The following is a 13,031-nucleotide window of genomic DNA, read 5'->3' on the forward strand; positions in this document are numbered from 1 at the left end:
TCGTTTCTCATTCATATAGCAATCTAGGACAGTTTGCATAATAATCTAGGACAGTTGTTCACAGTTGGGACTACTCTTTTCCTCACACTGATTTAAGACCTAGGTTGCTTCCACTTTGCAGGTCTTCTGTCTCCTAGGACCTTGTCATTATATGCATGGGTGCAGTGGGATTACCATCCAGATTCCAGCTGGCAGAAAGGGAAAGAAAGCATGGAGGGGGTATATAGCTGTCTTCCAGGTTCTAGCCTAGAGGTGGCACACCTCACTTTTTCCCCTTCCATTAATGAGAACTTAGTCATGTGGTCACATGTAGCTGAGTAGGGGCTAGGACATGTAATCTAACTAAGTACCCTGGTAGAATAAGATATAACATATCTTGGTGGACAGCTGACAAGCTCTATCACAGCTGTAATGAAAAATATGAGTAGAAAAATAATAAAAGGTAGAATTTAGTTTGGGCAGCTCTCAAGTGCCAGGTCAAGTTTGGACTTTGCCCTATAACTACAAGGAAAGCCAGTAACTGTTTCTGACCAGGGGAGTGGAATGATTGGGATAATTATTCTGGCAATAGTGGGCAAAAATATTGCTATTACAGGAGTCCAGAAGTAAGAAATAAGATAGTAAGCAAGTGTGATGGCTGGGGGAAGGGGAAAGAGGAGACAAAATGCACCGATATTGTTAGGGACACACGGAATGTCAGGTATTGACAGCTAACAGGTCTTGAGCACTTTGCATTTATTAACTTATTTAATTCTCAGAAAAATCCTTACTATCCCCATTCTACTAATGAGGAAACTGAGACTTGGGGTGTAGTTGAGATAGAAGCCAAGTCATAGTAAGAGTTAAAGAAAAAGACTCTGACAAGTACAGGTTTCTGGTCACTGACTATACTGCTGAACTGAATGAATAAGCATTTTCAGAACTCTAATGGAAAACTGATGAATTCATAAAAGTGCTAACAAAAGATCAAGATGAAAAAAAAATTAATTACATGGGACTGAGTGAACTGATGAGGATGATTATAATTTTTGTGACTTTCTGTTTGAATAATAAAAAAAGAGAGATACATGAGTGATTAGGAAATATGGGCAGCATTTGTAGATTGCTCTGAATAAGTTTGTCCATGAAGGTAGGAAAGAGACAAGACATTAGATGATAGAGAAACATCATCAAGTAAGCATAACAGCTCTTTTATTGAGCACTTCCTGTATGTCGACTGCTGATCGAAGTTCTATATGCAGATTCTCTCATTTAGTCCATTTTATAGGTAAGACGACATAATTTGCCCAGAGTCACAAAGCTAGTAAATGGCAGGGCTGGAAATGTTTTCTTCAAGAGTGGAGCGAGCTATCCATTTGAAATCCAGCTCAAATTCTTTCTCTGTCTAGTTTCACCAGGTGCTGCACCCATATTCTCTCTCTCCCCGCCCCCCAATCCTCTCTTTCCCATACTCTTCTGTGTTTCTCTTAATACATTTTTACTTGTGCCAGACATTTTAGCACTTAATTATTGCCTAGTAGTTTCCTGTATCTTGGCTGTATTTAAGCTTTTTAGGTCAGTGACCATCTTTTCTCCTTTGCCTGTTTTCTTAAGAGTTCCTGGTACAATGCCTGGCATGTAGAACACATTTGAAAAATATCTGTTTGTGACACTGAGTATTTTGTTGATTTAAATATTCCAATAAAAAGTTAATCAATGATGTATTTATTTAGGTAAGTTTGTATTAATTAGTCACACATGAATCCTTTCATCTGATTCATTTTCTTAAATAGTGTTTCCTAGATTTGCTGCCATTTAGCTATTAACATACTGATTATAGAGGATTGTTTTCCATGCCTTCTAAACTTCAATATGATAATCTTGTATTAAATATGTCTTCCACTTTCTTAACAGGTAGATGCTGGCTGGATTGGATTTTGGTCCATAGTTGGAGGCTGTGTTGTTGGAATAGCTATGGCAAGGTGAGAATATTTTACGTTAAACATGTTAGTGGGCAGAACCAAAAAAAGCCCAAAGGGAGACTCCACTCCCCTAGATAAACATTAAAATTGAAGGAAAAGTAAAACAGGCAAAAGTCAGATAAGGGCACTTGTTCAGGCTATAAGAAAATTCACATGCAGTAGGTAGAATTTGCTGCTACAAGAAACCTTCACAGGAGTAGTCCATCCTAAAATGTTTTTGGAGACTAGAGATGTATTTCCAGTATAATTAAGCTGACTTTCTCCATATTATTAGAGAGCAACATCTACAAATGGGAAAGAGTATACAATAATAAAGGCAAATTGATAGATTTTGAGATTAGAAAAGAATTGAAAGGAATCATTCATAAGAGCATCTCTAGAACTTTCCATGAAAAGTCAGTATCCTGATTAGCAGATATTTATTTCTGGTCACTTTTGGCAGGTATGACTCTATAGTTACCACATTTTGATGAAAAATGTCCATAAAGACTTAGAGTTTCATCAAACTCCCTCTGATCTTAACCATTATGACAACACATTTTTAGAATGAGACAGAAGAAGGAAAAAGCCTCATTTATTCTGAAAAAAGAAAAGAATGAAAATGTCACTCATGTAGGTAACTACCTATAAAACTACTCTTGGTGTTTCCAGTGAGATAATATTCTTTCACTTTCCAAATCATTTTACCCTGTTTAATCAAAAACAAAATTGGACAGTCAACTTTAGCAGGAATTGGGAGAATCTAATTACATGTTTGGGGAGATCAAATAGGATATGTGAAGCACCTTGCTATCTAAATATTTAAACACAGTTGACACAGGATAATATTATATCTAAACCTTACAGTTTGCCTAGTGTTTCTGGGCTAATGAAAGAATAAATTGTCACTGTAATTTCTAAATCACTTTATCTGAGGTTTTTATAAGTTAGAAAAATATGAGGATAAAATCGAAAAGCTAAAGAATAGGAGCATAGCTATTTGTAGGAAATCACTACACTGATACTAGAATACATTGACCTATCACATTTGATAAGAACCGTATCTAATTTTTCTAATTAAATCTCCAAGCCAATGATAGCAAGTCATCATTTACCAAATCCTTTTCTGAGCACCACATAGGTCAAAGAGGGACACATTATGTATCAGAAATGACATCTCAAATGCTCCTTTCTCTTCATTTTGTTCTACAAACCCTTAATTTTAACTATATGGAAAAGTTAGAATGAGGACGTTTCTGTTTTTAAATTGTTGAAATGGCAGTTCTAAAAAGTACTGCCCTTACTCTGGGATCCAAAATCAGTTGTAGGTATCTCCTAAGCCTAAAATCAATTTTTAGATTATATTCAAAACAGCCTTTTTGGGATCCCTAGAACAGAATCTCCTTATAGATATGAGTGCTTTGGGTGGTTTTTTTTGTGATTATATTACTAAAGGTTACTACTAAATGTAATACTTTTGTCCTAACTGTACACTTTGATGGTATAAGCCCATTTGAAAGGACTAGGTATCTAAAATTGGTAGACCAGAGTAGTCAGTTTATTCTTGTGTGATCAGGCCCTGGAAAACTTACTCACTGTTCAACTTCACTCAATTCTGATTGTACCAGAAAACTGTTTTATTCTCTCATACCTGGCCATCTGCCCATCTGACAAGTAAGTTCATGCAGCATAGCAAAATATAAATCAGAAAAGTGGTGAGCATGGAATTATAACAAAGCATTTGGATTTTCTTGAGGGGCATTTCCATCAAGCTGTGGAACCTTTTTCAGAGTACATAAGAATTTTCTGTTTGTGAACTTTCATAACAGAGAGCTAACCAAAGTCACTAGGCAAAGGTGCATCCATTTTTCCCACCAAAAGGTGGCATCAGCTCTCATAGGAAGTCGTTTTAGTCTAGATAACACTTTACAAACATGATTAGCCACATCACATTAAATAAGTGCAAAATGAAAGATAGTATTGCAAGTCATATAATTACAGTAGAAATTAAAATCAATTTAAAAAACAGAGAAAACATGGTATATGTTGTATTTGGGATGGGATCAGTTTTTCTACAATAGGAACAATTCTGAAGGACAGAGTAAGCTGTGTACAGGCACAGCAAGAGGATTGTGCTTATATAATCAACGGTTCATCAGTAGATGAGGAAAAACAGTTGGCAAATGGAAAACTTTTTGGTCATTACTAAACGATAAGCATCTCAACCAGGAGTTTCATGTTAATTCAAGACAAAGCAGGATTTTTGAGAACTTAAAATGCTGTGAAACATTATACACAAATTTTGTAGAATAAATTCACTATTCTAGAGCTAGGTTTTTGCTCTTACAAAGCTTATAGTCTGATAGGGAAGACAAACAATAAATGCAAAAACAAGAGAAATTCCAATAGAGTTAAATGCTATAGAGAAAATAGAGTGTGGAGTTGGGATGGGGAGGGCTTCCTCCACAAGCATGGAGAGCCTGCCTGAACTGAGACCCAAATGACCTGAACAATAAGCAGGAGTAAGTCATATGAGGATCTGGGGGTACCAGCATGAGGATCTGGGGGTACCAGAAGCTACCGTTGCAGTGGGAAACAACCTTAGCATGTAGGAGAAACAGAAACAGGGCTGTGCAGCTGGAGAATAATAAGGCAAAGGGAAAGTGGAGGCAGAGACCAGATTGTATAGGACCCCAAAGGCTCTGGTGTAACCATTTGTATTGGTTCTCTAGGCGAGTTTGAATTTTGGGAGAGCCATCTTTGCAAGTTTACATCAACAAGTTAGCCTGTTTTCTAAAACTAGGACAATATGTGCTCATTATAGGATGTTTGGAAATTATAGAAAAATATATAAAGAAAGTAAAGTGGCAATTTAAAACTCAGAATCCATCCTGTAACTTACAGATCCAGAACAGAGATCACATTTTATGTGTTTTGTAAGAGAAAAAAGAGCGCATTTATCACGAAGCAACATTTATCACACACACACAAACACATAAAATGTATTGGTTTAAAAAAATCAAAAAACTTGCATTTAAAAGCATTGAAATTTTTTCAGGAAATTATTGTTTAATGAAAACGTGTCATTGATGTAAATGGTATTTTAAAAATCCAGCTAGCATTAATAGAACATTGTTTCTTTTCAGGTTTGCAGATTTTATCAGGGGTATGCTGAAACTAATTCTTCTCCTCCTGTTTTCTGGGGCTACACTGTCATCCACGTGGTTCACCCTGACCTGTTTGAACAGCATCACACACCTGCCTTTAACCACAGGTGAACACAGACTGGTTTGAACTTTGAATAAATAGTTTCAGTTTATAGAAGTATATACACACTGACAGTAGGACTTTTTCCATAAGTAATTGTTAAATATACAAAAAGGTCTCCCTTGTCTAGCCATCAGACCATCATCCCATCTAAAAAGAGCTCAAGAAATAACTAAAAACATTTCCATTGGATTTTGCATATGGAAATGTATAATCTTTAGCCTAAGCTTATATAGCATGGAAAAGCTTATATTCTTTTAAAAATCATATCAGAGCATAATACAAGTATTTTTTATCTGGTTTATAGCCATTACATGGTTGTTAAACAGGAAGGAAAATGAACATGAACAGAGGCAAAAAGCTATGATGTTTCAAGTACACACCAGTAAAATTCTTTGAATGAGCACCTATAGGTTTATTTTCTATTTAGCCTTTTTAAAAAAATTTTATTCAGTTTATTTAAACTAAAAACAAAAACCAAACAGTTCACCATTTCTCCTACCGCCCCACCCACTTCTTGCAACCACCAGTCTGTTCTCTGTTTCTGTGAGCTTGGTTTGTTGGGTTTTTTTGTTTGTTTGTTTTTGATTCCATATATAAGAGAGATCATACAATATTTGTCTTTCTCTGTCTGACTTACTTCACTTAGCATAATATCCTCAAGATCTAAACATGTCACAAATAGCAAGATTTCATTCTTTATGGCTGAGTAATATTCTATTGCATATATATTCCACAATTTCTTTATCCATTCATCCATTGGTGGACACTTAGGTTGTTTCCATATCTTTGCTATTGTAAATAATGCTGCAGTGAACAAGGGGGGTGTGTAGATATCTTTTTGAGATAGTGATTTCAATGCCTTCAGATAAGAAATGGAATTGCTGGATCATATGGTAGCTCTATTTTTAGTCTTTTGAGGAACCTTCATACTGTTTTCCATAGTGGCTGTATCAATTTACATTCCCACCAACAGTCTAGGAGGGGTTCCCTTTTCTCCACATCCATGCCAACACTTGTTATTTCTTGTCTTACTGATAATAGCCATTCTGACAGGTGTGAGGTAATATCTCGTTGTGATTTTGATTTGTGTTTCCCTGATGATTAATGATATTGAACTTCTTTTATGTGTCTGTTGGCCATCTGTATGTCTTCTTTGGAAAAATGAGTATTCAGATCTTCTGCCCATTTTTTAATTGCATTGTTTGCTTTTTGGTACTGAATTGTATGAGTTCTTTGTATATTTTGGATATTAACCCCTTATCAGATATATGGTTTGCAATTTTCTCCCATTCAGTAGGTTGCGTTTTCATTTGTTGATGGTTTCCTTTGCTGTGCAGAAGCTCTTTAGTTTGATATAGTCCCAGTTGCTCATTTTCACTTTTGTTCTTTCGCTTTTGGTGTCAGATTCAAAAAATTATTGCCAAGACCTATGTCAAGGAACTTACTGCCTATATTTTATTCTAGGAGTTTTATGGTTTCAGGTCTTACATTCAAGTCTCTGATCAATTTTGTGTTAATTTTTGCATATGGTGTAAGATAGTGGTCCAAGTTCATTCTTTTGCATGTGGTTGTCCAGTTTTCCTAATATCATTTATTGAAGAGTCTGCCCTTTCCCTATTGCATAGTCCTGGCTTTTTTGTTGTAAATTAATTGACCATAAGTGTGTAGGTTTATTTCTGGGCTCTCTGTTCTGTTCCATTGATCTATGTCTCAGTTTTTGTGCCAATACTATACTATATTAATTACTATAGCTTTGTAATATTGTTTGAAATCAGGGCATGTGATGCCTCCAGCTTTGTTCTTCTTTCTCAAGGTTGCTTTAGCTATCCAGGGTCTTTTGTGGTTCCACACAAATTTGGGGATTGTTTGTTCTATTTCAGTGAAAAATGCCATTGGAATTTTGTTAGGGATTGCTTTGAATCTGTAGATTGCTTTGGGTAGTATGGACATTTTAACAATAGTAATTCTTCCAATCTATGAGCACAGAATATCTTTCCATTTATTTTTGTCTTCTTCAGTTTCTTTAATTAATGTCTTTAAGTTTTCAATATACAGATCTTTCACCTCCTTGGTTAATTTTATTCCTAGGTATTTTATTATTTTGATATAATTTTAAATGGGATTTTTTCTTCATTTCTCTTTCAGATAGTTCATTACTAGTGTAGAGAAATGCAAGATTTTTCTGTTGATTTTGTAGCCTACAATTTTACTGAATTTATTAGTTCCAAGTTTTTCTTTTTAAAGGATAACAAATGGCCTTTAAACTTTTTTTTTTAAAGACTAGTCCTTTGTTTTATTAATTAATTTATTTATTTTTGCTGTGTTGGGTCTTCGTTTCTGTGTGAGGGCTTTCTCTAGTTGTGGCAAGCGGAGGCCACTCTTCATCGCAGTGCGCGGGCCTCTGACTATCGCAGCCTCTCTTATTGCGGAGCACAGGCTCCAGACATGCAGGCTCAGTAGTTGTGGCTCATGGGCCTAGTTGCTCCACGGCATGTGGGATCCTCCCAGACCAGGGCTCGAACCTGTGTCCCCTGCATTAGCAGGCAGATTCTCAACCACTGTTCCACCAGGGAAGCCCCCAACAGTTTTTGATGGAGTCTTTAGGATTTTCTGTATATAATATGTCATCTGCAAATAGTGTCAGTTTTGCTTCTTCCCAGTTTAGATACCTTTTTTTTTCTTGCCCAATTGCTGTGACTAGGACTTCCGAATATCACGTTGAATAAAAGTGGGGAGAGTGATTATCCTTGTCTTGTTCCTGATCTTAGAGGAAAAGCTTTCAGCTTTTTACCATTGAGTATAATGTTAACTGTGATCTTGTCATGTATGGCCTTTATTACGTTGAGATACATTCCCTTTTTACCTGCTGTGTTGAGCATTTTTATCATAAATGGGTGTTGAATTTTGTCAAATGCTTTTTCTCTGTCTATTGGGATGATCACATGATTTTTATCCCTTCATTTTGTTAATGTGGTGTATCACATTGACTGATTTGCAGATGTTGAACCAGCCTTGAGTCCCTGGAATGAATCTCACTTGATCATGGTATATGATCCTTTTAATGTATTGTTGAATTTGGTTTGCTATTTTGTTAAGGATTTTTGCATCTGCATTCATCAGGGATATTGGCCTGTAATTTTCTTTTTTTGTGGCATCCTTATCTGGTTTTGGTATCAGGATAATGCTGGCCTTGTAAAATGTATTTGGAAGTTCCCCCTCTTCTGTTTTCTGGAAGAGTTTGAAAAGGATTGGTATTAGTTCACCTCTGAAAGTTTGGTAGAATTCACCAGTGGAGGCTTTTGGTCATGGACCTTTCTTTGTTGAGAGGTTTTTGATTACTGATCCAATCTCCTCCTAGTAACTGATCTGTACAAGTTTTCTATTTCATTGCAATTCAGGCTTTGTAGGTTGTATATTTCTAGAAATTTATACATTTCTTCTAGGTTGTCTATTTTGTTGGCATATAATTATATCATAGTAGTCTCTTGTCCTTTGTGTTTCTGTGGTATCAGTTGTAACATCTCTTTCATTTCTCATTTTATTTATTTGAGTCTGCTCTCTTTTTTTCTTGGTGAGTCTAGCCAAGGAGTATAATATAGGCAGTTTACTTATTATTAGCTCACCTAATTGACCTGAAACATTTATAGCTGCAGTTGTTTTTAATTGTTATTAGTATCATTTGGGGGTGTATATTAGTCTTTCTATGGCTGCTGTTAATAAGCTACCACAAACATAGTGGCTTAAAAAAACCACCAATTTATTATCGTATATTTCTGTAAGTTAGAAGTCCAACTCGAGTCTCCCGAGGCTAAAATCAAAATGTGGGCAGACACTAGGGAAGAATTTGTTTCCTTGCCTTCTCTAACTTCTAGAGGCTGTCCACATTCCGTGGCTCGTGGCTCCCTTCATCCATCTGTAAAGCTGGCAACAGCAGGTCAAGTCCTTCTCATATTGCATCTCATATTGCATTGTTCCTTCCTTCCAAGGTAACATCTTCCTCTGAACTTCATATTCTGCCTCCTTCTTCTACTTTTAAGGATCCTTGTGATTACGTGGGGTCTACCCAGGTAATCCAGGATAGTCTCCCAATCTTAAAATCAGCTGATTAGCAACCTTAATTCCATCTGCAGCCTTAATCCTTTTTGCCGTGTATGGAAACATATTCACAGTTTCCAGGAATTCACACATGAATATCTTTTGCGGGAAGGAGGGGACATCATTCCGCACAGTAATGAGTGTGGAACAGGAAATGAGAGTGGCAGTGCCGTTCTGATTACAAGATTTGAGAAGTTGTGTAGTGCCTGTCAGATGTACACATCCCATTAGTAAGTAATTGTGGTTGTTTAAGAATGAAGTAAAAATCTATCTCTTTCAATATATGAGTATTTTTTAATGGCCACTAAATTGTTAGGACATATATATATTTATTAAATTGTTTGGACCTAACCATGTAATTAACAGAATTGTTAGCTATTTCCTTTGGCCTCGAGGCACCACTAAAAAATTACTGAGATACAAAGGGTGCTGAGAAGGAAGGTTTGGAAACCTCTGCTCTGTACCGTCCTGCTGGGATTCCCTCTTTTCAGTGTTTATTGCTTTGCCTATAAATCCCAGTTGTCCAGAGTAATCTTTCTTTGGATACTTTGCACTTTTAATATACTAACATTCCTTCATTAGGGTTTTGAGCAATTTTGTTGAGTGTCCTGAGCCAGAATTTTTTATTATTCTGGTATAGTTTCAACTTTAGCAGCTGTACAACATTCTGGTGGAACAGTTTTAGTTTACAACTCTGTTTGTTCATAGCATTACACTCAAATTTTTTTTCTGATACTGTATGACATGTATGCATATGTTAGATTTCACAAGAATATAGTCGTGAGTACATGATGAACAGATTTGTTCCCTTGAATTAAGTGCAGAATATTCATTATAAGATAATACGTTCATTAAATTTCATGTATTTTCTATTTAACCTGATAAAATTAAGTTTTATCTCTGGATGGAGATTTAGTTTTTTACCTCCTTTTTTTTTTTTTTTTTTTGGCGGTACGCGGGCCTCTCACTGTTGCGGCCTCTCCCGTTGCAGAGCACAGGCTCCGGACGCGCAGGCTCAGTGGCCATGGCTCACGGGCCCAGCTGCTCCGCAGCATGTGGGGGCACAAACCCGCATCCCCTGCATCGGCAGGCGGACTCTCAACCACTGCGCCACCAGGGAAGCCCCTTACCTCCTTTTTTGTCTGGATTTGTAACACTGAATTTGTTTTACTTTTATAATCAGAAAAGATATATATATTTGAAAACTATGCATCTTTTTATTTTATTTTTTAACATCTTTATTGGAATATAATTGCTTTACAATGGTGTGTTACTTTCTGCTTTATAACAAAGTGAATCAGCTATACATATACACATATCCTCATATCTCCTCCCTCTTGTGTCTCCCTCCCACCCTCCCTATCCCACCCTTGTAGGTGGTCACAAAGCACTGAGCTGATATCCCTGTGTTATGCGGCTGCTTCCCACTAGCTATCTATTTTACGTTTGGTAGTATATATAAGTCCATGCCACTCTCTCACCTCGTCCCAGCTTACCCTTCCCACTCCCCATGTCCTCAAGTCCATTCTCTACATCTGCATCTTTATTCCTGTCCTGCCCCTAGGTTCTTCAGAACCTTTTTTTTTTTTTTAGATTCCATGTGTATGTGTTAGCATATGGTATTTGTTTTTCTCTTTCTGACTTACTTCACTCTGTATGACAGACTCTAGGTCCATCCACCTCACTACAAATAACTCAATTTCATTTCTTTTTATGGCTGAGTAATATTCCATTGTACATATGTGCCACATCTTCTTTATCCATGCACCTGTCGATGAACACTTAGGTTGCTTCCATGTCCTGTCTATTGTAAATAGAACTGCAATGAACGTTGTGGTCCATGACTCCTTTTGAATTATGGTTTTCTCAGGGTATATGCCCAGTAGTGGGATTGCTGGGTCATATGGTAGTTCTATTTTTAGTTTTTTAGGAACCTCCATACTATTCTCCATAGTGGCTGTATCAATTTACATTCCCACCAACAGTGCAAGAGGGTTCCCTTTTCTCCACACCCTCTCCAGCATTTATTGTGAAAACTATGCATCTTCTTAAATCTTTAAAGAAAATTGATGTAATTGACCCCAGTCAAGACTGTTTTCCCATTCTGTCCTTAACAATAATTATGTTGGACAGAAAGGAAAGCAGAATTCTAAATTAAATCAAGGCTAGAATTGGGAGGTTGAGTTTGAGGTAGACATCTTAACCATTGAATTTATAAATTCTACTGTTTTCGAATGTAAGTCTGTTTATTAATGTCACTTAGAAACTCCTGAAAGGCGCATTTTTGTAATACCTTTATTGGAGTATAATTGCTTTACATTGTTCTATTAGTTTCTGCTCTACAAAGATGCATTTTTAACTTACAAATGCACTGGGTTAAGGACTAAATTTGTTCACATACCTTCTCTGAATTATCATAGTATTCTTTTTCTCTTTCCTGATACCACTTAATAGTTACTTGAGTATATGTCTTATCTCCCTACCAGTCTGAAAATCTGGAGCATGCACTTTTGCCTTTTAAATTCTGACCCCCAACTCCCACACCAGTACCTAGCATAAGCCCTGAATAATGAATGAATGAATGAAGTATATTTTGTCTCTATTTTGAATCTCAATAGATATGACTTATTGCCAATAATAGTCAGGAAGCTTAGCCACTCTGTTATTCAGCACTAGCTGTAAGAAGGCAAAAGGGCATATTTTAATGGAACAATGGAGAATTTGAATAAATCTGTCATAGATACTCTTACTGCCTTTGTAAAAATCTGACCTAATTCCTTTTAAGTAAAAAAGGTTTCATGAAAGGGAACTTACTACAAAATCTAATTATAGACACATCTAGACCTTTAGGCTGATATTTAAAGTCAGTAATGGCAAATTCATGTTTCTTTTTTTTACCAGAGTCATTCTTTTTTTAATCAGGAAAATGTCTAGTCTTTTTCCAGTTTCTAGCAAACTTAGTGTTTCTATTATTACTTTTTATAAATCAGAAGAATTTACATGAAAAGTGTTTGAAAATATACACATTAATTATAACTGTTGACATAATAAATTAAAAGCTATTAATTTTGTTCAACCCTTGTGTTGTAAGTGCTACTACTGCTAGAACCTTCTAATGCAATCTTTCTGTAGTCCACTGATCTTGATATTGCTGTTGCCATCTCTATAGAAGAAAAGCTGGATCATTCCATTCTATCTAAAGGTGTACTATTTTGGTATATGTACTTGCTTACATACATCCTCTTGGAGGCTCTCAGTGGTATGCTTTTATTATTTCTTTAGAGAAACTCAATATTCAATATTGTATTATATCTTCATTAATTGAATTAGCTATAATAGAGCAGTAAATAAACTCATGACTAGGTAATATGAGTCTCAAAATCTTGAAGCTTATGCTGTAAACAAAATTATGAAAATACATTATTCACCTTATCTGAGAACTAGATGTCTAGCCATGCTAGCCACAATTCACATGTCATTTTTCACTGAATAGATGAATACTTTGAAAATGACATTTTGAAAAATGTTAGCACTTTGGTGTTGAGTTTGCTGAAACAGTGTAATTTGACTGTTTAACAGAAGATGCTTTGGGGGAGGTTCTTCATCGAATGCAGGTTACTAAGATGCCATGATGGTGATGTCGGAAACAGATAATGGGTGGGGAGAATAAGGGGAGGTGATTAGCTAGATAGAAGCCCCTTGAGGGTGATAGCCGACTACAAGCTG

At 36.1% G+C, this 13,031-nt stretch overlaps 1 protein-coding gene across 1 annotated transcript in view; it reads left to right on the top strand.

The window, feature by feature from the left end:
- Nucleotides 1-13,031, top strand: part of SLC49A4 (solute carrier family 49 member 4) — a 91,730-nt gene that overhangs the window by 57,351 nt on the left and 21,348 nt on the right. Inside the window, exons 6-7 of the mRNA XM_060010764.1 lie at nucleotides 1,894-1,961; nucleotides 5,087-5,214. Coding sequence (XP_059866747.1) covers nucleotides 1,894-1,961; nucleotides 5,087-5,214 — 196 coding nt within the window. The remainder of the gene's footprint in view (nucleotides 1-1,893; nucleotides 1,962-5,086; nucleotides 5,215-13,031) is intronic.

The sequence above is a fragment of the Delphinus delphis genome, chromosome 4 (genome assembly GCF_949987515.2).
Source record: "Delphinus delphis chromosome 4, mDelDel1.2, whole genome shotgun sequence".
Classification (NCBI taxonomy): Eukaryota; Metazoa; Chordata; class Mammalia; order Artiodactyla; family Delphinidae; genus Delphinus; species Delphinus delphis.